Below are 27,447 nucleotides of genomic sequence, written 5' to 3' on the forward strand. Positions count from 1 at the left end.
TAAAAAAAATAGCATGATGATTTTATCTGGTAGGTTTCCTACAGGAAGCAAATTTGGAGTCTTTTAAAAATTGGGAAGTGGGAAGGGCTTTATGGGTAATTTGCTCTTCTTTTCTTCCTTTTTCTTTAGGGCGTTTGAACTGGTGGGTGAGTGTAGACCCCACCTGTCAGAGGCTGCTTCCTTTGGCAACTACTGGAGATGGAAACTGCCTTCTACATGCAGCCTCTCTTGGTGAGTCTTGAAAGTGGCCCTCTGTTCCCCCGTAGAAGGAATCAGTAGAGTTAAATGTTATGTGTAGGACTTGCTTCAGCCAATGGTGATCATAGACAGAAGTGATGGTTCAGAGCAAGGGTGTGTGTGTGTGTGTGTGTGTGTGTGTGTGTCCCACAAGAAGTTGACCCTCAGAAGTAATGAGCAGCAGAAGCAAGCAATATATAGCTCTATGTGTGTGTATATAATTCTACTTAATATTTATTCTTTGGTAAATAAAAAATATGTTTTCATCAACTTTAAATTATACAGGCTATTTATAATTCAATATATTATCTGCCTTAGCTTTTAAAAAAAAGTCCCCATTTTCCGACCATCCCTCAAGCTTTGATGCTGATTGTCATGTGCCAGTTTTCTCTGTTGCTACCTGTTTATTAGGCTTGCATCAGGAGTAAGTTCTTTCTGTCAAGAGTTTGTAGGGTGTGGTATATACCTCACTTTCACGTCCTCAAAAATAGAGAATAGGAACATCTTTTCTTTCTTGATTAAGTGCCTTTCCCCTAAATCCCAGAAGGGTTTCATTGAACTTGGACTTCAGCCTCATTTCCTTCATGCCAGTGTCTGTGTATCATAATTAATAAGCAGAGTTGAATCACTGTAAGGTGTCTTACTGTTATGTTTTCTTGCAACAGGGATGTGGGGTTTCCACGATCGGGACTTGATGCTGCGGAAAGCCTTGTATGCACTGATGGAAAAGGGAGCTGAGAAGGAAGCATTGAAACGACGCTGGAGGTGGCAGCAAACACAGCAGAATAAAGAGGTGAGAGAGCTGGGGTGGGAGCACCTTGTTTCCCAAGGTTACACAGAGGAAATGTGCAGTGCCTACCAGTGGGAAGTGTCTCCTGGTGCTTAGGTGCTCCTGTAATTGTAGAAAATGCAGATAACACCATAGGGTGTCATAAGTACTAGTATGGGGAAGCTGAGACTTTACAGAGGAGGTATTTAACTCTGCTTTTCACCTGACAGGTGCTTATAAGTCTTCAGTGGCAATCTTTTGCAAAATGACAAGTCCATAGGATTTTTGTATTGTTTCGATTTTACTAGTATTGTTTATAACGTGACCAGACTAATTTTTAAGGACTTGTGTTTTCAATCCGTGTAGATATATAAATGCTTAAAAATATTTTTGGCCATGTATACCATTTATTTTTTCAAATACTTAGTGTATTTAGCCCTAGCTGCTTTGTCTCACTGTACATAGCGTCGGCCTGGGTACTGAAGGGTCCCAGGTTCAATTCCAGTCAAGGGCATGTACCTTGGTTGCAGGCTCATCCCCAGTAAGGGGTGTGCAGGAGGCAGCTGATCGATGCTTCTCTCTCATCGACGTTTCTAACTCTCTATCCCTCTCCCTTCCTCTCTGTAAAAGATCAATAAATATATTTTTTAAAAAATTTTTAAAGCATACCTGTTAAATTGAGTTTGAGTGGTATTTCTCAGGGATTTAGCAAGTGTTGAAGCTGCTTTTATATAAGAAAGGAATAATGGACTTTTTGTACTTTCCATCTCCATAACAGAGGTTGGGCAAACTATGGCCTGTGAGCCAAATACCACCAACTGATTAAAAAAAAAGTTTTATTGGAATACAGCCCCACCCATTAATTTACATATGTATATTTATGTAAGTGCTTTCCTGCTATAGCAGCAGAATAGAGTAGTTGGGTATGGCCCACAAGGACTAAAAGATTTACTATCTGGCTCTTGATAGAAAAAGCTTACCCACCCCTCCCCTTAACTTTAATACTGACATTAACATTATATAAAGACAATAGATTTCCTTTTCCGCTGGTTCTGCCTTCTATGTTTATCTCCTGCTCTTTGAGGTATATCTGATTTTTGCCATGTATATGGCTGGGTGTTTCTGGAATTAATGTGGGAATATTAATTCTTCAGAAACTCATCTTCTTTCTTTTCTCCTTTTATTGTTCAATCATAACTGGCCATATATAGAACCAAGAGATTTTTGTTTTGTTTTAGTCATTAGAATTTTATGTCCTGAAGATTTAAAATACATAAGTAGAATGTGTTCTGTTTCTTTCTCAAAAACAAAGAACCCATTGTTAAACTTAGGATGATGTTAAGATCACAATCCTGTCTTTGATCAGCAATCTGCCCCAGAAGATTCCTGAGGGAAATAAATGCACAGGGCAAAGCCAAGTACATGACAAGTTCTTTACACCACCAAGCCCCATGGCTCCCTGGTGAGCTGAACTGGACCTTGTGGAGACCTTCTGTTGCCTGAACTAGAGCCAGTCCAGAGTTTGCCTTCTTTGCACCATACCTGAACCTGAACCTTAGATTTGACCACTCCAGAAATAAGGCCAAACCAGAGTATGCTGGTTATTAAGTAGAAGTGACAGCAATAGTCAGAGAATAGGTGTGTCCAATTCCAGCTTTTAAGCTATAACTGTTACTTATTTATTGATTTTTAAAAAAATAACTTTTTTTTAGAGAGAGAATACATTGATTTGTTGTTCCACTTATTTATGCATTCATTAGTTGATTCTTGTATGTGCCTTGACTAGGGATCAAACCCACAGGCTTGGTGTATCCAGGCGATGCTCAACCAATCCAGCTACCCGGCCAGACTATAGTTATTATTTTAAAGGCGGGGTTAGATTATGATGGTATTTACTGAGGAGACGCAGCAACACCTATTCCCTCTCAAAGTCTCCAGTGAAAATACATGCATAGAGAATAGTAGCTATCAAAGGAGCAATCTTTTTACTCCTTTTGCTGGGCACATTGAAAGTTCCATATTAGAAATATGGCCTACGTAATTGTTTTAGCTCAGATCACTCAGACCATGGGAGTGGGAATGGGGGGAGAGTGGTGATGGACTAGGGAGCTTCTACTAACCAGTACCAAATACAAAACAAACTAAAATGGTTTTGATTTCCCAGACCTCCTTTTGTGTTGAATTTGGTGGTAAAACCCAGTAAGAACATTTTCAGGCTAGAAGGGTGCGCCACCTAGAGGCTGTGTGTATAAGAACAGCAAGGAGAAATAGGTGAAAGAAGAGAGACAGATCCTCCTGACCATATATCAGAGTGACCAGAGCGCCCCATATATAACCTGTGTATTGTTCTTATTTTTATTGGAAACATTTCTCATAGCATTTTATAAACTGAAAATAGCTTTGTCATTTTTTAAATTAAAGTAGAATGTGCTCACAATGGCTCTTTAATTCCTGTTAAATTTGTTCCTGGTGCCCCTCATGTTTCTTTTTTTATTTAAATATATTTTTATTAATTTTAGAGAGGAAGGGAGAGGGAAGGAGATAGAAACATTGATGAGAATCACTGATTGGCTGCCTCCTGCATGCCCCTACTGGGGACTGAGCCCACAATCCGGGCATATGCCCTGACCAAGAATTCAACTGTGACTTCCTGGTTCATAGGTTGACCCGGCCCAACCACTGCGCCACACCAGTCAGGCTCCATTGTGTTTCTTTTTACTGTCAGTTTGAGCTTAAACATTTTAATACTAATGTAAGCCAAATACAATAGACTGTTACTTCACCTAGAAGTAACCAAGGCTAAAATCATTAATACACAACAGTATTTCTGGGGTAGCAGAGTTCACAGAGGTAGGAGAAAGTAATGTTGTGGAAGCTAAAGGAGAAGGGAGTTTAAAGAGGATATCAAATGCTACACGAAAGCTAAGAAAGATGAGAACCAATGAGTCCACTGAATTTGGCAATTAGGAGGATACTGTCCTTTGCCCAGTGTTGGTTAGGTGAAGTGGTATGTGGGGGTGAAAGGCATAGCTGGAGGGCAGAAACAGAAGCTAGATTGCAATGGGTTGGGGAAAATGGAAGAAAAAGAAATGTGAGAGAGATCATAGCCTATTCTTTCGTGGATATTGGTTTTAAAAGGGAGAATAGATTTGACTTTATAGTAAATTATAAGCCAAGTGCTAGGAGAATATTGCCTCTTGAACCTAGCCTCTAATTGCTTGACATCCCCTGCCTGTCTTTCACAGTCAGGGCTGGTATACACAGAGGATGAATGGCAGAAAGAATGGAATGAGCTGATCAAGCTTGCCTCAAGTGAACCCCGGATGCATCTAGGTACAAATGGAGCCAACTGTAGTGGGTAAGTATGGGGGCACAGGAAGTAATCTTAACTGAGTCCTCAGAGTCCAAAGAGCTCCGTGCTAAGAGGATGTTAGGAGAAAAGAGAGGAGCCATGGCAGGACTGTATAACAGTGTGGTATGTTCTAGGAACTTTAAGTAGTTCAGTATTGCCTAAATCTAGAGTATGTGGTGCAGAATGATAGATGAGGCTAGGTATCCGTATTGTGTGTGCCGTGCTCAGGTTTCTCTTATACCATGCTAAGGAATTAAAATTGTGTCCTATCTAGACTTTCAGAAACTACAGGACAAATGACCCAATTTCCTCAATAAATAAATTGCAAGGAGAATAATAAGAGAGAGGGAACATAAGTTTAAAGACACTTAAGAGACATGTCAACAAATTGGAATGTATGGACATATATAAGACAATTGGGTAAATGTGAACAATGTCTACATGTTTATTACTAACTTTTTAAAGTGTGATATTAATGGTATTGTGGGTATTTTTAAAAGTTATCTTTTAGAGATAGAAACTAATGCTTAACGGATGAAATGTAGTCTAGGATTTGCTTGAGAATAATCGGGGGTGCGTGGGAGGCGGTGGCTAATAGGGAAAGAGATAAAGGTGTAGGTGAAATGAGATTGATGATGTGTTTATAGTTGTTGAGGTTGGGCGATGGATATATGAGAGTTGAGGGTAATATTCTTTCTAGTTTAGAATGTTTAAAATTTTGAAATTTTCTATAATAAAAAGTTAAAAATTATAACTGATCCAAACTTTATTGTGCATAAAAATAATCTAAGAAGATTGTTTACAATGCAGATTTCAGCCCTTGCTGGTTTGGCTCAGTGGATAGAGCGTCAGCCTTTGGACTGAAGGGTCCGGGTTCAATTCTAGCCAAGGGCACATGCCTGGATTGCAGGCTCGATCCCTAGTCGGGGGTGTGCAGAAGGCAGCCAATCAATGATTTCCTCTCATCATTGATGTTTCTCTCTCTCTCTCCCTCTCCCTTCCTTTCTGAAATCAATAAAAATATATTTTAAAAAATAAAATGCAGATTTCAGGACCTCCACCCTTGAGTTGGACTGAGGTAAGGCCCAGAAATCTGCATTTGTATCAAGCACCCAGTGTTGAATATTGCTTTATGGGGTGGAAAGGAATTGAGTTGTAAATGAGTGACAAGAGCAAATTTGTGAATTTAAACACACTGACAGCAGAGTGGATGATGAAGCAGAGTGGAGGGAGACTAGAGGCAGTTGTAGTAATCCAAGAAAGAGAGCCATGGGTATGAACAAGAGTAGTGGATTATAGCCCAGCTGGTGTGACTCAGTTGGTTGAGTGTCATCCCATGCACCAAAAGGTCACTGGTTCGATTCCTGGTCAGGGCACATGCTGTGGAGGCAGCTGATTGATGTTTCTCGTGGATGTTTCTACCTCTTTCTTTAAAATCAATAAAAACATATTTTTTTTAAAAAGAGTAGTAGGTTGCAGATAAGCTAGAGGATACAGATGCAAGAGATACTTAAGAGATGGAATTGGCCAAGCCAGATGATTAATTGGAGGTGAGAGATAAAGAATAGTAAATATTTTACAGATTTCTGATTAGGCTATGAGGTATATAGTGAGACTATTCTCCAAGCAAGGGAATTTAGGAGGAGTTTTTGTTTTTGTTGGACAGTGTGATGTGTGGATGGTTGTGGTGGGTAGAGTCAGCAGGATGAGGCTACTCAGTTGTGTATTTAGCTACTTTATAAAGAGAATTGAGGAAGGTTGTTGAACAAGACAAGTATCAATAGAGGAATTGCCTTCAGATTCCTGACACTACTTTAACCATACAACCATAAAGCCTTCAAGTCTCTTTTCTTGGATTTCCCCATCTGTGAAATGGAAGTAGAAACAGCAATTGTAGCATAAAATAATCAGCTGTGTCTCTGGCAGTCTTAGGATTAGAAAACCAGGAAAGGACATTCCTCTTTTTCCTTTTTGCAGAACTGGTCTTCAGGAGTCTCTTTTGTTTTCTTCCCTCTCCCTTCCACTTAACCCAGTGGGTCTCAACCTTCTGGCCTTTTAAATACAGTTTCTCATGTTGTGACCCAACCATAAAATTATTTTCGTTGCGCCCTGACCGGTTTGGCTCAGTGGATAGAGCGTCAGCCTGCGGACTCAAGGGTCCCGGGTTCGATTCCAGTCAAGGGCATGTACCTTGGTTGCGGGCATATCTCCAGTGGGGAGTGTGCAGGAGGCAGCTGATCGATGTTTCTCTCTCATTGATGTTTCTCTCTATTTCTCTCCCTTCCTCTGTAGAGAATCAATAAAATATATTTAAAAAATATTTTCGTTGCTACTTCATAACTGTAATGTTGCTACTGTTAATTGTAATGTAAATATCTGATAGGCAGAATGGTCTTAGGCAACCCCTGTGAAAGGGTCGTTCGACCGCCAAAGGGGTCGCAACCCACAGGTTGAGAACTGCTGACTTAACCCCTTCTACTCTTTCCCCCCCTGCAACTCTAGGGTGGAGAGTTCAGAGGAGCCTGTATATGAGAGTCTAGAAGAATTCCATGTCTTTGTCCTTGCCCATGTGCTTAGGAGGCCCATAGTCGTCGTGGCAGACACCATGCTGAGGGACTCTGGGGGAGAAGGTGAGTCAGTCAATCCTCACTGCACTCTGAGCACCCTCTGTTTGCAGAGCTCTGGTGTAAGCACTGGGAGGAATTTGGGAAAGAGGATATATAGACCTTTGGGGGGGATGGGGGGAAACAAGGTGTAAATTAGAACAATGCAAAGGTCTCAAAAGATTCAAGTTGGGATTAATTGATGAGGCTTCCTGGGAAAGAATTATTAAGCAGGGGTTGGAATGAAAGGGGGGACTCAATTGGCAGGGTGAGGAAGAGGGATTGCCCACTAGGCGAGAACATAGCCTTAATAATAATCTTTGTGATTTCCTACAGCATTTGCCCCTATTCCCTTTGGGGGAATCTATCTGCCCTTGGAGGTCCCTGCCAGCCAGTGTCACCGCTCCCCTCTGGTGCTCGCCTACGACCAGGCCCACTTTTCTGCACTTGTGTCCATGGAGCAGAAGGAGAATGGCAAGGAACAAGGTGCTGAAATGCAGTGTCTGTGTCTCTGATGCTTTTGATCTGCTTTATTTTCATTGGAAAAACCGAAATGAGTGCATGTTGATCCTATTCTACCAAGCTGTAAGATATACCAAGGTTTTAAAATTAAACAACAAAGGTTTGGGGGAAAACACAGTAGTTTTTTTATTTCCTGCTCCCTGAAATAAAGGGTTTATATATTAAGGCCATAGAACCTTCCAAATGATGCTTTATTTGTCCAAGTGACTCAATTTCATGAATCTACATTAACTAGCAAAAACGTCATGAATGTTAGTTGACTGACAGGTGGGGAATCATGGGGATTATTGGCCTAAATTGTGTGCTGGGTATTAAGGGAAAGCCAGCCTTTTAGTTTTAAATGCCAGGATAATTCACATGTAAGAAATGAGAAGTGACTACAGTTATCATATCTCCTGTAGTATCAGTCAGTCTGTGTTCAGTTGCCTTCTTCTCTGGAGAGACTCCTTGATGACATGTTTTTCCCCCTCCAGCTGTGATCCCACTTACAGATTCAGAGCATAAGCTGCTGCCCTTGCACTTTGCTGTGGACCCTGGAAAGAGCTGGGAGTGGGGCAAAGATGACAGTGACAATGTCCGATTGGCCAGGTGAGGCATGCCTATCCTCTTCATCTGCATTGTAGCTGCGAGCTCTTCCACATAGCATCTGTCTCCTGGGGACTTTTTCTCAGCTCAGAGGCAAGTCATACCCTAGTTCCCATATTTTTGGGGACGATGGACAGGTGAAAGACAGGTTGAGCACCAGGACTTTTGCAGCGTGGAACTGCTTTTTCTCCCTGTGAAAGATGGGAATCCTGGACTTGTTCTTTCCTTACACTAATACCTCCCAGAATCCCCAAAGCAGTGATCAGAAAATCAAGATACACAATTCACAGTTCTCCCAGACCAAGTGAGAGGGGTTTTAAATAGGTGACCAAAATAATTTGCTCTGGATCTTTGCCTTTCTGGAATTTAAACAGGAAGAAAAATATGTTCTTCCTCACTGCTTGCTCTGCTTCCCATAAGCTGGTTAGCCTTCCTCCTGCTTCCCACCACAGCTTCCTGTGAAGAGTGTATGAATGTAAAAGCTCCTCCCTTATCTCTTACCCAGCCCTTCCTTCTTGGGGCTCCTAAAACTGAGACCCAAACGAGAGGGTTTGATTAAAAAACCCAGCGTTTGTGGCTTTTTAACCAAGTTCTCACCTAACTTTCAAAAGCTTCTTCTAAATATTTATAACAATGATAACAATGGCTACTGTTTAGTAAGAATTTCCTGTTTTCTAGACACTGTGCTGTGTGTCCTTTTAAATGTCATCTTAACCTTCATAACAACCCTACAGGATATATTATCATCATCTATACCCATTCACAACCCCATATGAGTTTCAGAGAAGTTGATGTGACTTGCTCAAGGTCATCAATCTTAGTAATTGGTGGAGCTATAATTCAAACCCAACCCTGAGTCCCAAGCCATGTGGCCATCACCCACTTTACCTCCCAACTTATCATACTGCTTTGCATTTTATAGGTTACAGACATTTCTAATTCCTTTTTCTCCTTTTCACAGTGTAATCTTGTCCCTGGAGGTCAAATTGCATCTGCTGCATAGCTACATGAACGTGAAGTGGATCCCAGTGTCCTCTGATGCGCAGGTGAGGACATCTCCACCCGACCCTTGTTGATCCTCATTTTCAGTGACGGGGAGAACAAGATCTGGTGATGTTCTCTTTCTGAATCTCTTCTGAGTGATGGCTTATGATTCCAAATTAGGAATAATTGGAAAATATCAAATAAGTTCCCAAAGATACTTTTTCCGTCTTTCTTCCTGTTATGCCTCCCATTTTCCACATCTCTCCAACCAAGCTCTGCTTTTTGATACTAAAACACATTCTTCAAGAAGAGTTTTCTAGACTTTTTGGTGAACTTGAGGTTATCACTACTCTATCCCAGTGGTCGGCAAACTGCGGCCCCTTGAGTGTGGCTCTTCCACAAAATAACACGTGCAGACACGCACGTACAGTGCGATTGAAACTTCGTGGCCACACTCAAGGGGCCAAAGAGCTGCATGTGGCTCTTGAGCCGCGGTTTGCCGACCATTGCTCTATCCTAAGCTGTCTATACATAGACCTCTGTGTTGGCACCAGAGGAGACAAAACAGCTTAAAGAGCTCCTGATCCAGTAGGTTCTGAGGATGTCATCAGTATCCATAGAACAGGATCACAGGAGCAAGGGCAAATTGATGGACTCTAGTGTTGAGTATCTAAAAGTTGAGGGGCTTTAGAATGGTTGCAGTTGGTCGGTTGGTTGCAGTTAGACAAGACTTTCTTGAGTTTAATTTTGGGAAGAATTTAGCATAGACAAATTTAGAATCAAATAAAGAATGCTCCAGTGTGTATAAAATATTCTGTCCTTACCCAGAGGCCATGTACTGTAGTTCTTCATTGCTCTAGAAGAGTTGCAGGCTTCATTATAATAGAAGGAAGTCATTGCAGGTGGTGACATTAAAGTTAGATATTAGATACATCTATTCCTTGTCTATGAGAGAGGGACTAGAGCTGGGGAAGAACAATGCCTTCCTGGGTGACCCTTCCCCATCATGATAGCAGCTCTTCTCTAAAACTAGGCAGTCACTCTTAAGGACAGTTCATAGGGTTGTTACCACCTTTTTTCACTTGGCTAATTCTTATATCAATGGCTACTGGGAGCCCCATGAGCCATATGGATAAACTAGGGATCCCTGGGGACGTCCCCCAACTCAGACCAATGAGATAACTGACAATCCTGTTTTTGTCTCTTCCAGGCTCCCCTGGCCCAGCCTGAGTCCCCCACTGCCTCAGCAGGAGATGAGCCCCGGTCCACTCCTGAGTCTGGCGAATCAGACAAGGAGTCAGTTGGCAGCAGTTCCACCAGCAATGAGGGCAGCAAGCGGAAAGAAAAATCAAAACGAGATCGGGAGAAGGACAAGAAGAGGGCAGATTCTGTGGCTAACAAACTGGGCAGCTTTGGCAAAACCTTGGGCAGCAAGCTCAAGAAGAACATGGGAGGCTTGATGCACAGCAAGGGTTCTAAGCCTGGAGGGATGGGAACAGGGTCAGGAGTGAGCAGTGGCACTGAGACACTGGAGAAGAAGAAGAAAAACTCGCTGAAGAGCTGGAAGGGTGGCAAAGAGGAGGCAGCTGGGGATGGGCCTGTGTCTGAGAAGCCTACATCTGAGTCTGTGGGTAATGGAGGGAGCAAGTATAGCCAGGAGGTGATGCAAAGCCTGAGCATCATGAGGACTGCAATGCAAGGGGAGGGGAAGTTTATTTTTGTTGGAACCCTGAAGATGGGTCACCGTCACCAGTATCAGGAGGAGATGATCCAGCGCTACCTTTCTGATGCTGAGGAGAGATTCCTGGCAGAGCAGAAGCAGAAGGAGTCAGAGAGGAAGATCATGAATGGAGGGGTAGGAAGTGGGCCTCCTCCAGCCAAAAAGCCAGAGCCAGATGGTGGGGAGGAGCTGCTGACTGCCCCCCAAACAGAGTCCAAGGCAATGGCATTTTCTACTGGCTACCCTGGGGGCTTTACAATCCCTCGGCCTTCTGGGGGTGGAGTTCACTGCCAGGAACCCCGGAGGCAGTTGGCAGGGGGTCCATGTGGGGGTGGCCTACCACCATATGCCACCTTCCCTAGACAGTGCCCTCCTGGGCGACCCTACCCCCATCAGGACAGCAGCCTTTCTCTGGAGCCAGGCAGTCACTCCCAGGATGGAGTTCACAGGGGTACATTGTTACCACCCCACTTCCGTGTGGCTGATTCCTATAGCAACGGCTACCAAGAGCCCCCTGAGCCAGATGGATGGGCTGGAGGGCCCAGGGGGCTTCCCACAACCCAGACCAAATGCAAACAACCGAACTGCAGCTTCTATGGACACCCTGAGACAAACAACTTCTGCTCCTGCTGTTACAGGGAAGAACTGAGGAGGAAGGAACGGGAACCGGGTGGGGAGCTGCTCGTGCACAGGTTCTGAATGAAGGGACCTTGGAGGGCAAGGGGGTAAACCAAGAAAGTTAAGCTCAACTAATTGGCTCATCAAGACCCAGCCCCCATACTGATGGGGCAAATGCAGTAATGTTTGTGGGAGCCTGGCTAGAAACTTTTAAGTGTGTGGGTGCTGGAGAGTTGCCAGGCTGGCAAGAGCAGGTCAGGGCTGGACGGTGCCTCAAGGGCTGCACTAGTCCTTTGCAGATCTTAACTTGATGGGACTGAGGAGGTACAAAGGAGAAAGATGGTGATTCTGTCTCATAACCCCTTGGGTCCATGAAAGCAGTAGGGGCAGGTTTGGAATGTGGGGATGGGGAGATGGTTAGCCATCTGGGAAAGAGGCAAAGGTGGTTCTCAGTCAATAAAAGAGAAAAAACAGACCAAAGTTCTTTTAGGTTGAAAAAAAGTGCATGGTGGTGGAGTTGGGAGTGTGGAGAGAAATTGGGAAATTAAGACAAATTGGCCATTGATTTGAATTAAGATAGAAATTAGGGTTGGATAAATTCTTCCTCCTGAAGAATCTGGAAAGACAGGGCAGTAATGTATGCTCATAGATGCCTATTAGGAGGGAGGTCGTTTAAATGGGTTTGTTGAGATGGAGAAGGAACGAACTTAAAAGGGGAAGCCTTTTCCTCTTAAGTTTTATTTCCTTCTAAACACCATCTGTCATCTGTTCTAGTTTGAGGAGATTGTTGATTGCCCCCTATCTTTTCCTCATCCTTTTTGAGGGCTGAACTCAGCTAAATTAAGGTTGTGATCTTTTTAAAAAAGACTTTAATTTTATTTTTTTTAAAAGTTCCCTCTGGGGAAGGGAAAGAGAGTGATGAGAAGAGCAGCTGTGTGTGTTGAATTTTCTCCAGGTGAACTGGTACAGAGGTGATCTTTTTTTAACTACTTAGCAATAACTATATATTGGGGTTTGAGTGTGCCTTGGGAGGGGTGGGAGAAGGATAGACCTTTGGCCAGACTGTTTCAAACAAAACCAAAAACCTAAATAGAGCACTACCATCCTCTGCTGCTGCATTTCTGTAGAAAGCAACTTATTTTTCTTTTTTTTAAGGAAAAGAAACAAAAGACCCCAGCAAGCAAAAACATTTTTAAAAACAAATTTTTTCCTATTTAAGTGATTCTTTCTCCTTCCTCTCTGTTTTTGGAGAATGAACTTAACATCCCGGCTTCTTTTGTTAAGCCATAGCTGACCTTAATCTGTGGTTAGTTTATTAAAATAAAATACTTTGTAAGAAGAGATATTTTTTATAATTGGACTGAAGTTGAAACATGGGGTATAGGCTGGAGCAATTTATAAAAAGTTAGAGAAATCTATTTTAGTGAACTGTAACCACAGATCACAGATTACTCCCAATGAGATGATCTGTCTTTGGAGTTCCTCCTTTCCCTGACCCTACCCTTTTCCCCAGGGGGTGGGAGTGGGCCTGTGGACACAGTGTGGAGGAGCTCCTTTGCATTTTGCACAAAGCACAAGTCTGGACAGCCTACGCTCTGGCCAGCACCATTTTTAAGAGCTTTAAACCAGAGGACCTAACCTAGGCCAGTTTTCCTTTTCCTTTTCTTTTTCTGGGAAAACTTCAACTATGCAATTGTATACACTCCTGGGTACATACAAAGAAGGGGAATAAGTGTACTTAAGTGTCCAGGTGTTAACTGGGGCTATTTTTCTGTATTTGGATTTCTCTTTGGAAGTATGTACTCATAACCCACCCCATGGAATGTGATCCCCACGTTTGCTCTGAGGCAGACGCGGCCTGGGTATGTGGGGGCGGGGGGGGGGGGGGGGTGTCCTCGTGTTTGCCATATGTTGTTTCTACCCAATCAGGAAAGTTGTCTTGCTGTTTCCCCCTTGGTAACAAAACCACCAAGACTGTCCTCTTTATTGGAACTGCTCACATTTTAGAAAGGTTTCTTCCTCAAACTTGAAAGTCACTTATTTCCCAAATCTGATACTGTTGATTTCACCATTTCCTATGGCTATGAATTCTCAAGTTTTTATTTGAAAATAGACCTGTTTTAAGGAAGCAATGAAGTCAAAGGAGTTAGATTCCAAAAGAGGGTATGTATACCAGTATATTCAGGGCAGGGGTGGGAATAGTATGAGACAAGCACTCCTCTCAGGCACAAAACTGAAGAGGGTACTGAAAAACTCAATAATCAAGATAATGTTTTAATGCAATATTTTTAAAAAATCAATGCGAAAAGATCCATAATGAACAAAATGTCAATCTTAAAGACCGGATTCAACTGGACTGGGATCAGAGTGAGGGAAATAAGACTGAAATGAGCAAGTATAGGGTTGAATCCTGTCTTTATTTAAAACTGATAATTTGTTCGTTGTGGTGGTGTTTTTTTACATTAGTTTTGATTTCCAAAAAATACTGCATTAAAATAGTATCTTGGTTACTGGGTTTTGGGGCGCCACTTAAATTTTGTACCCCAAAGGAGTGCCTTGCTCACCTCACCCTGTTTCTGGAGTTAGAACAATACTAGTGAGACTGCCACCTCATGGGCTTCCTAACATGCACCCGAACAACAGGTGGCTCAAACTCACACCTTGAATTTGCACAACTCACTTAGCTTTCTCATAGATGTCCATCTATATCAGCGGTTCTCAACCTGTGGGTCTCCTAAGACCATCCTGCATATCAGATATTTACATTACGATTCATAACAGTAGCAACATTACAGTTATGAAGTAGCAATGAAAATAATTTCATGGTTGGGTCACAACATGAGGAACTGTATTTAAAGGGCCAGAAGGTTGAGAACCACTGATCTATATCATAGGATTCTGGCCTGGACCAATAGGAGTGGAAACAGACCAGAGATTTCCCTAGAGAATAAAACCAGGAAAGTTTTGATTCTCCACTGGACTGCTGTGTTTGGATTTGTTCTGTTACTAGTTCTAGGTAATACTTTTTGTTTTTAAAAACAGAGGACAAATGAACAAAAATGGAAACCTTATGTCGTTTGTTTTTCTTTTGATTTATAAATTAACCAATACCAATTTCTTCTGACTTCTTTTCAATAAAAATGATGGAAATTCTGGGGGGTGGCCTAGGGGCGAGTTTGGTAAAATAGGGCTTTATGTAGGCCTTATAGCTTTTTTGTTGTTGTTAATCCTCACCTGAGTATATTTTTTCAGTTGATTTTTAGAGAGAGTGGGAATATCGATGTTTTGAGAGACACATCAATTGGTTGCCTCCTGCCATGGGATCGTACCTGCAACCCAGGTACATGTCCTAGACCGGGAATCAGGAATCGAACCTGAGACCCTTCCGAGAGCAGGCCAGCACTCTAACCAATGAGCAACACTGGCCAGGGCAGCCCTATAGTTTTTTTATTAAGAAATATTTTTCTTAATTTGGGTAGGTAATTATTTATTGAAGCATTAAATAAACCTCTCCGTTCTAAGGATGAGGGACCCTGAATCAATGGATGTTTTTCTATAGGGATGAGTAGGGTTTGTTTTGCTTTATTCTTTGAGGGAATTGTGTGGGGTGGGGGAGCGAGGGAATAATGCCTAGGAAATGAACTTGGGTTGGTTTATGGTATTTTGGGAAGATGAGGGGGTGGAAGAGGCAAGCCCATGCAATTACTGTTTTGGGAGAAGGGAAGAGAGTGGTACATGATGTGCACTCAAACTGAGCAAAAATTCCTTAGTTAAGGAGAGGTCCGTGGGTGAAGGGGGTAAGCAGACCCCCATAACCCTAGCTGAGGGATGCTGTCCCTCAGTCTTAAATAAGTGCACTTAGTTCCTTAAATTCAGGGTGTTGGGGTACCTATTGAAGTTTTTTATTGGAAAGGGGAGATTTTCCCCTTTTGATTTAAGATAGTGCTACCCCTCCACCCTAATACACTCCAGCCCTGATGGAACAAGTATACTATAAGATAAGCCTCCAAAATCTTCTCAATCTATGCTGGTTTTACTGAGGGTTACAAGATTTAACCAAAAGTTTTCCCCACATACTGGATTCTATCAAAATGAAAAGATTATATATATAAATATATATAAATTTTAAGAAATTCAATGTCATTCTGGAGTGGGGATGGTGTTAAACAGTGCTGTACAGGCCTGGAGGGAAGTACCCTCCCTCTTGCAGTTTCTTCTCAGGCAAAACTAAAGCTCACAGACCAATAAAACAAAAATTAGCAATGACTTTGTATTGTATATTTGGGAGGGGATACTGAGCCAAAAAGAATGGGGCTGGTTCTGAATGACTTGAGAACCTAGCTTTTACCATTCTTACTCCTTTCTAAACAGCCACTTGTCCGAGGTTCCAGTCACGTTTTTTTCTTTCCCAATAAAGGAGCTTCAGAAATGATTGTCCCTGAGTTACTTGGACACCTTGGACTCTGTCCTCTTCTTTCTCCAAGAGTCAGTGCCCCAGACACATAGCCACGGGCGAGAAGACAGAATTAGAAGCCCCTTCCTGGCCTGGAATCATCTGCACCGTAGATTTTTCTAGTTTCTTTTTCCCTCCAGGCCCTTTAACTGTAGATTCAGTGAGTCATACAAGCACTCTGTCTCACTTTGTAGATACCCAGTCTACAAATCACAGGGTGTTTTGCTCCATGTACTTAAGTTAATTAACAAAATATTATGAAGTCTCCTGTGTAGACACTCCATGGCACCTTCCTCCACCTGGTGAGTAAGGGGCTTTAGAAGAGGGGGAAGCTGGCTGATAGTAGCAGAACTGACTGAAGTGGGGGTGGGAAGGACTAAGGCCTCTTTCTGTGTTTATAACTGGATCTGTGACTCATCTTATGAGTCACTCAGCTCCTCCTTCAGCTGCCCCTCCTGGCAGCCTTCATTCGTGGCAGCCTTCATTCGTAGCACAAACCTACAACCAGATCAGGATTCGGAAAATGGAAAAATCTGATAGTTCCACCCTTCCTTTCGTCCACTGAGCCTCCACTGGGAGTGTGTGGGGTGGTGAGAGGTGGTTCTGCTGTTCATTACCCCTCATCAGCTGCCCTCATTGCATTCCTGGTTGGGGACTAATCCAAGTCACCTTCCCCCCACCGCCAACTTTCCCCCAATCTCCTGATATTTTTCTCTGTATTTCTCTGCTGTTCCTTACCTCAAAGTATTAAAGAATAGAATGAGGCTCTTGAATGAAGGGTGGTGGGAGAAGGAAAGTGGATAATATTTTAAAATTGTGGTACACACCTCTTATTGCAACAGACCTTGGGAAGTATTTTCTTCCCCTGAGATTGAAACCCATGGAATGCAGGTGGGGGTGGGGATGCTTAGTAGCTTTGAGGACCTTGAGAATCAGGTATTCCTCTTTGTTCCAGATTGATACCCTGTCTCACAAAATGTATTTTCACTATTTCCATAGTTGCAGCCAGACAGGGAACTTGTAAAGCTGAGGCCGGAAGGGTGTGTGCCGGGGGTTGGAGAGAATGAAGTGACACTGGGCCCCCACCTATGGATTGCTGCCTCTGTACAGACTCAAAATCAATAAAACAGCAGCTCATTAACTCTTTGTATTTTATTTCCTGTCTTTTTCATATCTAAATATAGATGTCGCATTCATACCCTAGTCCCCCGCATCTGCAGGCCTGCAGGTCCTTTACTTTCTTCCAGTGCCCTTCCCCCACCTTCACTTCTTGGGTTGCAAGTGGGTAGGGAGGAGGAATGGGATTGTTGAACTGAACAGAGGTTTCCAGCCCTCGGCTTTCAGAATCCTGAACATGAATTATTAATTTGGAGATCTGGTGTCTGGATTGGAGGGAGGGGTCATGTACCTGGGGTGGGCTCCAGTTTCTAATTGGTTGGGGTGGTGTGTGTGTGCGGGCATGTGTGCATGTGTGTGTTTGATGGATAAAGTTGGTGAGATCTTTTCCTTGGGCCTCCCACCCCCACCCCAGAACTTGCACATAAACATACCTGTACTTGTGTCTGCATCGTGGAGAGATTTCAGTTTCTCGCCTTTTCCACTGCACCGTGCATACGAGGTATGTTTCATGCTCTCTGGGGAAGAACGGACAAAAACACTAACTCATCCCCATCCCCAATTCTTGGGTCTCCCCAGGCAAAACTACCCTGTGGTCCAATTTCCATTGACTTCTCAATCCCTTTTGGTAGGTCTGTCAGGAGAGGCTGTAAGAAGGCCTTACTTAACTACTTTTGTGTTCCCCTTCCTCCACCCCGTCCCTTTTAAGATATAAAAAACCCGAGCTTCCCAGGGAAGCCATCACTCAGAGTCTAGAGAAGTGGCCCAGATTGTTGCAGTTTAATATTCGGTATTACTGCTCCCCTCAAACGACCTCCAATTCTCACGAACAGGAGGTGAACAGGAGTTGGGAGTAAGAGTAAAGGAGGGAATCTGGGTATTTCCCCCCAGTTCCCCATTGATTCCTCACCCTTCCCAGGCGCCTCCACTTCCTCTCCACTTTCCTAAAATTGTGTGTATGCTCCTTTAAGGGGCTGGGCATCTCTCCCGCCCTCTCCCGAGTCGACTGAAGTTTCCGAGGAGCCTCCTCTCTAGCTGGACACAACTTTCAAAGACCCCAAATCGTGCTCCATGCACCTCAAATGTTCCTTTGCCCTGACTGTTCCCTTGCCCGGATCCCATCCCTGACTTCCCTCCTCTCAGCTACAAGATCCAGCCTCTCCCCGAGGGGCTTGAGCATCCTTGAAGTTTCCCACCTTTAACTGCTCCGTCCCCGGATGGAGCCGGAGAAATGTGGTGGGGGGGCCGGGGCCAGAGTTTCAACATCGCCCCCCAGAAGGAGGAGCCAGAGATGGGGGTAAGGAGAGCTGGGCTTGGGGGGAGGGGTTGGTGGGCCAGAGGGTGTGAGTAGGGAGGATGTGGAAATAGAAGAAAAGGATCTAGAGCAGGAGGAGGGTGTGTCTCATATTCTCTGGCTGATGGAGCTTGGTCTGTCTTTTTCAGTCTCAAGTTCATCATCTCATTATCCATTAACCAGCCCCTCCCTTCACTGTCTGCCAACCCAGGCCCTGAGCTCCCCGCAGCCACTGATCTCAGTTTCCCCTGAGTCTGAGTGTAGGCCTCCAAAGGTGGCTGCTGAGTTAACCCCAGACCCCAGGGTTGGAGAGGCCTGGGGAATAACGCTACACCCTTCACAGCTCTCTGGACCACAGTCTGTCCAGGGGAGTGGGATGCCAGAGCCCAGGAGTCCTCAACTTGGCAGTTGCCTGGCCTCTGGATGCCTCCCAGGTAATAATGTCCTTCCAGCACTTCTGATCGTCAGAAACGATTTCAAGTTTCATCCTGCTTAAATCCTGTTTCCTACCTTCACTAAAGATACCTTCATATTCCTTTCCTGGCTCAAAGTGCTGCTTCTGCTTGAGGCTTGTTCTCTTCTCTGAACAGAACTGTCTGGGAGCTTGGACCTTGGTGATCCCTCTGTTTTCTTGACCCTGTTACGCCTTTTCTCATTTACTTATTCAATAAATATTTAAGTGTCTCCTATGTGCCAGGCACTGTGCTAGACTCTAGGGTAAAAGATTACAAATTCTCTCCTCATAACCTTTCATTCTTAGGAGTTAGAGGAGGATCTTAATCTTTCCTCTTTAGATCCTCCTGTCTCAGAGGAGTGGGTGTACACATGTGGGCAACACTGGAATGGTCATAACCTGGCTTCTCCTGTAGGGGAGCAGATCCTAGCATGGGCCCCAGGGGTGCGGAAGGGGCTGGAACCTGAATTGCCTGGAACCCTGATCTGCACCAACTTGAGGGTCACCTTCCAACCCTGTGGATGGCAGCGGCGTCAGGTGAGATGGTTAGGCCAATGAAAATGACAGCTAGAGGGAATAGGTAGCAGAGTCTAGAAGGATTTAGACAACCATTACAGGAAGTGTGGGAATTATTCTTTTTTTTTTTTTTTTTTGAAAAATTTGTTGTTAATCCTCATCTGAGGATATTTTTTGCATTGATTTTTAGAGAAAGTGGAAGGGCAGGAAGGGGAGAGAGACTGAGAGAAAGGGGGGCAGGGATAGAGATAGAGAAAGCAAGAGAGAGAGAACAGACAGACAGACTGACACAGTCAGACATCGATTGGTTGTTTCTACATGCGCCCTGACCAGGGTGGGGATTGAACCTGCAACCCAGGTATGTGCCTTGACTGGGAATCGAACCCTGAGACCCTTTAGTGTGTGGGTTGGTGTTCTAACTATTAAGCAACCCCAGCTAGAGAGTTATTCTTAAAGGCTCTCTTTGGAATGTATCAGGGATAACCAATGGGATCTCTTCTAGAAAGGTGAGGGGCTACCGAGATAGGATGTGAGATTTCAGATGTCTTTAGCATGTCATGTGCTTCCTCTAGGAGACTCCCCTAAGCAGTGATTATGATTTTGCCCTGGTCAACATTGGGCAATTAGAGGCTGGTAAGTGTGGGGGGCTGGTAAAGGGGCTCACTGGGGGTGTTGGCTACCCTCCTCAATCCTTCCCCTATTCTTAGAGGACAGCCAGAGATGCAGTGGGATGGGCAGGAAGAGTTCCTCCTAGAGCAGTGGTTCTCAACCTTCTGGCCCTTTAAATACAGTTCCTCATGTTGTGACCCAACCATAAAATTATTTTCGTTGCTACTTCATAACTGTAATGTTGCTACTGTTATGAATCGTAATGTAAATATCTGATATGCAGGATGGCCTTGGGCGACCCCTGTGAAAGGGTCGTTCGACCCCCAAAGGGGTCACGACCCACAGGTTGAGAACCGCTGTCCTAGAGGGACCCTGATCCATGGCTACACTGCTCTCTAATTTTTTACTTCAGTGAGTAGCCTGTCTCGAGTCCAACTCCACCGTCCAGGGTCCCTGCTTAAATTTATCCCTGAGGAGATCCTGATTCACGGCCGAGACTTCCGGCTGCTCAGAGTTGGTTTTGAGGCTGGAGGACTAGAGCCTCAGGCCTTTCAGGTAAGAGGCTCCCAACCTAAGACCCCTTCCTTCCCTGAGAACCTTGGGATCCTTTCCCTGGCAGTTCCCAGTACTCCCTTATTTCCCAGGATCCCTCTCATTCGCTCTGCCTCTTTCCTCAAGGAGTAAGCTAAAAGGCTGGGATAAATGATAGTATAATGAGAATACAGGGCCTGAATTCTAGCCTGCCTCTGCCAATTATCAGGAGTATGAATGACTGTGGGCAAGTGTCTTCCTTTGAAAAACAGGGAGGGTTGGAGGAGATGATTCCTAATATCTTCCAGAATTAACATTCTGTAATTCTGTGGTTCTAGGTGTACTCTCTTGACGCCAGGCCCCAAAACTTGTAGAAGCCCCCTTCCTTAGGGATTGTGTTCACTGTTCTCTGTTGGTGGCAAAGACAGTGAAGCAACACACCCCATTTCCTTTTCACTTCAGTCTGAGCCAAAAGGATGATGTACTTTCCTCCACAGGTGACCATGGCCATTGTCCAAGCCAGAGCTCAGAGCAGTCAAACCCAACAGTATTCAGGGATAACCCTGAGCAAGGCTGGTGAGTGAGGGTGCTTTGGGGTAAGGAAAAAATAGAGTCTGAAAAATCAGAGGCTGGTTGAAGACAAAAAGAGCTGAGCAGCTGTCCTCTTTCTCTTCTGTGCCTCACTCCTGCCCTAGGCCAGAGTTCTGGCTCCAGAAAATCACCGATTCCCCTCTTGGAGACACCAGAAGACTGGGAGACTGAGAGGAAAAAGCAGGGGGCCAATGGCTGGCGGGTTAGTCTTGTCAATGAGAGATTCGACGTAGCCACCAGGTGATCCCCCAGTCCACCCCAACTGCTGTAGCCTTCCTTATCGTCCCACAGTTCTCTGACTCTTAAGCTATGCTTCCCACACACTCCAGCGTCCTAGGACAACCACAAAGCTATCCCCCTTACCTCCTAGGTCTCTAAATCTGAGATCACTTGGAATGATTACCTCCTAAGCACCTCCCTTGTAATCACAGGTTTGCGTTATGAGGTCATTGAGCCAAGATGTGACATTACTCTCAATTTCACAGCCTCCCTCGTTACTTCTGGGTCCCTAACCGAACTCTGGACAGTGAGGTCAGGAGAGCATTTGGCCACTTTCATCAGGGCCGTGGACCGGTCAGTGTGAGGGTGGGGATTAGAGGGTTATGGGAGGTCAGGGGTCATTGTGAAGGGAGGGGATCCCTGTGAGGTCAGTGTGGGGGCAAGGGCAGGGTGAGGCTAGGAGTTCCTCCCACAGTGATTCTCCTCTCACCCCTTTGAAGCGCCTGTCCTGGCATCACCCTGGGGGTAGTGATCTTCTCCGCTGTGGAGGTTTCTACACAGCCAGTGACCCTAACAAGGAGGACATCAGGTGAGGGAAGTTTGATGAGAATTAAAGGTTAGGTGTTCAGAGCAGACGCCTTCCCTTACTTTCTGACTCTCCTCCAGATCAGTGGAGTCTATGCTCCAGGCTGGGCATTCTGACGTTGTCCTGGTCGACACTATGGATGAGCTGCCTAGTCTTGCAGATGTCCAGCTTGCCCATTTGAGGCTGAGGGCCCTCTGTCTGCCTGGTGAGAATAACCTTTAACCCCTTACCGCACTTGTAGGTCTGCTGACCCTAACCTGGCTTTCCATTTGCCTGCTACAGACGAGCAACCAACCTTTCAGCCCAATGAGCCTTAGTTTTCTACTCAACTCTCCCATCTCCCACTAATTTCCTGTCTCCCAGACCCCAACATATTCTTTTTGTTAACAGCTTTATTGGGATATAATCTACACAGTACAAAAATCATCCTTTTGCCGAAGCCGGTTTGGCTCAATGGATAGAGTGTCGGCCTGCGGACTGGAAGGTCCCAGGTTCGATTCCGGTCAAGGGCATGTGCCTGGGTTGTGGCTCGATCCCCAGGAGGGGGCGTGCAGGAGGCAGCCGGTCAATGATTCTCTCTCATCATTGATGTTTTTATCTCCCTCTCCCTTCATCTATGAAATCAATAAAAATATATTTTAAAAAATCATCCTTCACCCATAAGTATACAATTCAATAAACTCTGTACAAACATTACCACAATTTAACTTTTGAAACCTCATGGCCATTAGTTACTTTTCATTCCTATCCCCAGCCCAAGGCAACCACTACCCAACTTATTCTTAACCCTTCAGGCTATAGATCCTGAATCCTGAATCCCGAGTTCTGATCTCTTTGCCCTTCTGACCCCTCTACTATCCATCAGATTCATCTGTATCTGAGGATAAATGGCTCTCAGCCCTGGAAGGAACACGATGGTTGGACTATGTCAGGTACTCCCTCTTTTTCTAAAAATGACTTATAATTCAGCCCTCCCCCAACTTCCATTAACTTAGATTCCTAGGTGGCCTTGCATTAATTTTGCTCCTTGGTTTCCCAAGAAGGCTGTTATTTCATGCTCCTTAGAAGGAGAAGGCAGGATTTTGGAGTTGGCCTCTTCTGTCCCACGACCCCTCACTCCTTTTTTCCAGGCTTATTCTTCCCTCCTCTTCCTCACCTCCAGGTCTTGCCTTCGAAAGGCCAGTGACATCTCAGTCTTAGTGACATCTAGAGTTCGCTCTGTAGTACTTCAAGGTGAGTTTCTTGGGTCAACTCACTCCACTACTTGAGTTTTTCCTTTACCCACCTAACTAGATTGTGCAAACATTATTTGCAGGCCATAGAAAATTATCAACCTAAAAATTACCCTGCTATATTTGTTCAAACATTTAATTAACCCACCCCTAATGCCTTGGCAGGGCCAGACCAAATGATTTCATGGACCTTACTAGTATATGGCCCACAGGCCAGACATTCCCCACCTGTTATAAAGCTTGTCCCCTTCTAGTGCTAGCATCCTCTTCTCCCTTTACTAGGAACTACCCGTGAGCTCTAACTCATCCTTTAGTGCTACCTCCGCCTCCCCACCACAGCTTGTGGTCCTAACAGAAGGATTCTCTGCCCTCAGTTCCTATTCTTCCAATATGGATGGGGATTGGGGTTGGGATGGGAAGGACAATGTGGAAGCTGATTTGAGATTTATAATGCTGCCCCCTACATGTGAGGCTGGGTATTTCTATCCAGATGGAGTCTATGAAGTGAATCATTCAAGGTCTTTGTTTTTTCCTTACTTCTATGTGCCCTCTCAATTCTACCTACCCAAAACTTTCCCCTCTGTGCTTCACCACACTTCTTGCCATGTTTTCTTTTCTCATTCTCTTCTGCCCTAGTTTCTTGGCCCCTTCTTCTTTGTCCCTTCTCTCTCTTTTTTTTTTTTTTTTTTAAATATATTCTACCGATTTTTCACAGAGAGGAAGGGAGAGAGACAGAGAGCTAGAAACATCGATGAGAGAGAAACATCAACCAGCTGCCTCCTGCACATCTCCCACTGGGGATGTGCCCGCAACCCAGGTACATGCCCTTGACCGGAATCGAACCTGGGACCCTTCAGTCCGCAAGCCGACGCTCCATCCACTGAGCCAAACCGGCTTCGGCACCTTCTCCCTCTTTATCACTAGAGCGAGGTGATCGTGATTTCAATGGCCTCCTCTCTTCACTCGTCCAGCTGCTTTCGGCCCCTGAAGCCCGAACACTGCTTGGCTTCCAGTCACTAGTGCAGCGAGAGTGGGTGTCAGCTGGACATCCCTTCCTGACCCGACTTGGGGTAACTGGGGTCAGTGAAAAGGTGAGAACATTTTGGGAGGGTATTGGGATGGGGGCCAGTATTACTTAAAAAGAGGATCAGAAAATTATATAGTATAATCCACTGGAGGGGAATAAGGTCTGAAGGGTACTGAGGTTAGGCTGAGTTTGAAGGGAGAACCCAGATGAGGGAGGGGCCACACTCCCTATTATGCTCAATTCAGATCTCCATTTCCTGATCTCCATAGTGGTCCCTGTTCCCTGTGTCCCTCTCATTTGTCATCCTCCCCTTTTAGATTCCTATAGTCCATTCCATCCTCTTAATTTACCTTTTTTCAGGCCCCAGTGTTTCTGCTCTTCCTTGATTGTGTCTGGCAGCTCCTCCAGCAGTTTCCAGCTGAGTTTGAATTCTCTGAGTTTTTCCTTCTTGCTCTTCATGACAGTGTCAGGGTTCCTGACACACTTACATTCTTGAGAGACAATCCCTGGGAGCGTGGAAAGCAGAGTGGACAGGTCAGTGACTTTCATTTTTCACTTGTCTTCCACATTCCCCCACCCCCCATTGAGAAGTACTTTCTGAAGTTTAGTCTTGTTTATGAAAAGTGAGGTCTATGGGTGAGAAAGGGGGAGGTTGGTGCTCTCTCTCAGGACTGGACTTTCACCCTACATATGATTCCTGGAGTAAGAGATGAGCAGCTTTTCACAATTTTGCTCTAGACCTGTGAGAAGAATCATATATATATATATATATATATATATATCAGATATATATATATCATATATGAATCGTATATTATATATATATATCATATATGAATCATTATATATATGAATCATATATTATATATATCATATATGAGTCATTATATCATATATTATATATGAATCATTATATCATATATTATATATATATCATATATGAATCATTATATATATGAATCATATATTATATATATATCATATATGAATCATTATATCATATATATATTATATATATATCATATATGAATCATTATATCATATATGAATCATATATTATATATATATATCATATATGAATCATTATATATATATCCCAATGCATGGATTCGTGCACCAGCGGGGTCTGGCCTGTGGGGATCAGGCCAAAATTGGCAGTCCGACATCCCCCGAGGGATCCTGGATTGCAAGAGGGCACAGGCCAGGCTGAGGGACCCCACTGGTGCATGAATCCAAGCACCGGGCCTCTAGTTTGCATATAAGATCTTTGGTTAATCTCTTCCCGCCCTCCCCCATTTCCCCTTCCGAGATTCAGCAGTCTGTTCCATGTTTCCATGCCTGTGTGTTGAGCGTCTGCCCCCTGATGGTCAATGTGCATCATGGCTACCGGTTGAATGGTCTAACAATCGCTTAGGTTTTTATATCTATAGATTTTTTCCCTTTGTTTAACCATCTTTTTTTCTTCTTTTCCTCTGTACAGTTCAACTCTTATACACAAGTCTATACCCCAGGGTACTCCCACCCCCCCGCTGGTAACTCTATTAACTCACAGCTATCTGTCTGGGACTGGGATTTACGCTACAGCAATGAACAGATACTACAATTCCATAATCCTGGCTATGACCCGGAACACTGCCAAGATTCCTGGCTCCCTAGACAGCAGGTGAGGTGTCTGAACTCCCTAAATTCCCTTGACTTTCTCACAGGTTCATCCTACTAGATGAGGGGGAGAAGTGGAAAGATACAGTGTCTAAGTTCCCCAGGGAAAGCTACCTTACTCCTCTTCTACAACTGTCACTTATTGTTCCTGACTGTCCCCAGGAAGACAGAAATCCTAGAATAGCAGTGGGCATCCTTTTGGTCCTCATCTTCTGTCTCACGCATACATTTTACAAGTTTCCCTAAAATCAACTTTAATCAGTCCTGAGGCCTATTTTGAAACCTAATGAAGAGAAAAAATAGAGTTCTCAGTGGGAGGCTTGTAGTTGCACCACCAGTGCAGTGAGTAGTAGCTGGACATTCCGTCCTGACCCAATTTGGGAAAACTGGGTTCATCTGGTTTCTAGGTCACCAGCTGATTTTCCTTTTCCCTTTAGCCAAGCTTCATGGTTCGTGGACCCCCCAGTTCTGTGTGGCTCTTCTCCAGAGGGGCCCTGACTGCCCTGAATCAGCTCTGTCCTTGGCGGGACAGCCCTTGCCTGCTGACAGTCTCTTCACGCTGGCTCCCTCGACCTGCTATCTCTTCGGAAAGTCTAGCTGACCAAGAATGGGGGCTCCCCTCACATTGGGGAGCTTGCCCTTTACCTGCAGGGCTGCTGCTGCCTGGGTATTTGGGACCCCAGATCAGGCTCTGGAGACGCTGCTACCTAAGGGGAAGGCCTGAGGTCCAGGTGAGAAAAGACAGGGATGGGGAGTGGGAGAAGGGTTTGACTGCTGAGCCAGATGTTCTAGGAGAAATAAGATGTTTCAGGAGAAACCAGATGTTCCCAGGATCTGGAACAGCAAGGGGCTGGGGAAATTGGGAAGGGAAGAACCATTCTTGTTGGTATCAAAGTGGAGAGGTGTGGGAGTATGGGTGGGTGGGGAAAACTGCTTGTGGCTCAGACCAAGTGGAACCTAGGGCACAGTTGGAGGGGGAAGAGAATTAAAGATGCCAGAGGTAGTGGACAGATTTCAGAAGCAGAGAGCTAGAGCTGCACTGATACTGTTCCTCTACTTCCCACTCCCTTCCCAGAGGGGCCTCTCAGCTCCTACCATCACGGGCCTCCAGGATGAGCTATCGCGTCTTCAGGAGCTAATAAAGAAATGGACGCCAAGAACATCTCCCGAGGACCGCTCCCAGAAAGGAGATCCAAATCCCATTCTCTCCCAGTCCCGTTGACATGGCTGGCTTTCTCGTGGGCAGGGCAAAGGGGGGTCTGGGGTGAGAGAGGGTTCTAACCCTTCCGGTTTTTCTCATGGGGACTTGCCGCCTCAGCTTTCACGTTCCAGCCCTCAAACAAGACCCGACTTGATTTTCCATTGCAGATGGGTGGTGCTACCTACAACTCTTGCTCTGTCCTGTTTAGTTCCTCAAGAGTGTATACAGTGTCTTGTGATTTGAACAATTAAGAAACAAAAACAGTCCAAAATACGATCACCTGTTTGTTTTCTTTTTCTTTTTTTTTCAGGGAAATTCCCTTTTGGATATTCAACTGTTAATTTTGAGTTCAGGCCTCATTTTCACCTCCTTTTGCTGCTTCTTTAATTCCAATTCCTACTTCTCCCTTTCGAGCTTCCTATGGATATAGAGTGGTTATGGGAGACACCCTGTCTCTTCCAATAGTCTATTTTTGTAGTGAATTTCTATTTAAGGGGCTCATTAAAGCACAGTATTTATACTTGTTGCTGGCACTGTTTCTCGTGTCTGAATAAAGGATCCTAGGCGAG

At 44.5% G+C, this 27,447-nt stretch overlaps 2 protein-coding genes and 1 long non-coding RNA gene across 12 annotated transcripts in view; 2 read left to right on the top strand and 1 right to left on the bottom strand.

The window, feature by feature from the left end:
- Window positions 1–16,984, top strand: part of OTUD7B (OTU deubiquitinase 7B) — a 59,018-nt gene extending 42,034 nt beyond the window's left edge. For all 10 annotated transcript variants that reach the window (XM_070396215.1, XM_070396222.1, XM_070396217.1 and 7 more), the window contains 8 exons: window positions 130–231; window positions 903–1,030; window positions 4,252–4,364; window positions 6,861–6,988; window positions 7,298–7,447; window positions 7,957–8,071; window positions 9,030–9,114; window positions 10,263–16,984. In XM_070396215.1, coding sequence (XP_070252316.1) covers window positions 130–231; window positions 903–1,030; window positions 4,252–4,364; window positions 6,861–6,988; window positions 7,298–7,447; window positions 7,957–8,071; window positions 9,030–9,114; window positions 10,263–11,471 — 2,030 coding nt within the window. In that variant the 3' untranslated portion in view covers window positions 11,472–16,984. The remainder of the gene's footprint in view (window positions 1–129; window positions 232–902; window positions 1,031–4,251; window positions 4,365–6,860; window positions 6,989–7,297; window positions 7,448–7,956; window positions 8,072–9,029; window positions 9,115–10,262) is intronic.
- LOC138995637 (uncharacterized) overlaps window positions 1–27,447 on the bottom strand; it is a 41,258-nt gene that overhangs the window by 13,208 nt on the left and 603 nt on the right. The window contains exons 2-3 of the long non-coding RNA XR_011468655.1: window positions 24,369–24,524; window positions 17,394–17,477 (exon numbers count right to left, since the gene is read on the bottom strand). This is a non-coding gene — a long non-coding RNA (uncharacterized lncRNA). The remainder of the gene's footprint in view (window positions 1–17,393; window positions 17,478–24,368; window positions 24,525–27,447) is intronic.
- On the top strand, window positions 17,972–27,401 carry MTMR11 (myotubularin related protein 11). The gene is made up of 17 exons (XM_070396225.1): window positions 17,972–18,256; window positions 18,597–18,687; window positions 19,123–19,244; window positions 19,796–19,856; window positions 20,245–20,387; window positions 20,861–20,939; window positions 21,059–21,194; window positions 21,440–21,527; window positions 21,674–21,762; window positions 21,840–21,964; window positions 22,625–22,691; window positions 22,922–22,992; window positions 23,916–24,082; window positions 24,379–24,552; window positions 25,499–25,681; window positions 26,115–26,408; window positions 26,753–27,401. The coding sequence occupies exons 1-17, from the start codon at window positions 18,191–18,193 to the stop codon at window positions 26,897–26,899; spliced, it is 2,103 nt and encodes a 700-aa protein (XP_070252326.1). The 5' UTR covers window positions 17,972–18,190; the 3' UTR covers window positions 26,900–27,401.

This window comes from Myotis yumanensis, unplaced genomic scaffold, assembly GCF_028538775.1.
Source record: "Myotis yumanensis isolate MYYU_CA2020_CCGP unplaced genomic scaffold, mMyoYum1.0.hap1 SCAF_17, whole genome shotgun sequence".
Taxonomy (NCBI): Eukaryota; Metazoa; Chordata; class Mammalia; order Chiroptera; family Vespertilionidae; genus Myotis; species Myotis yumanensis.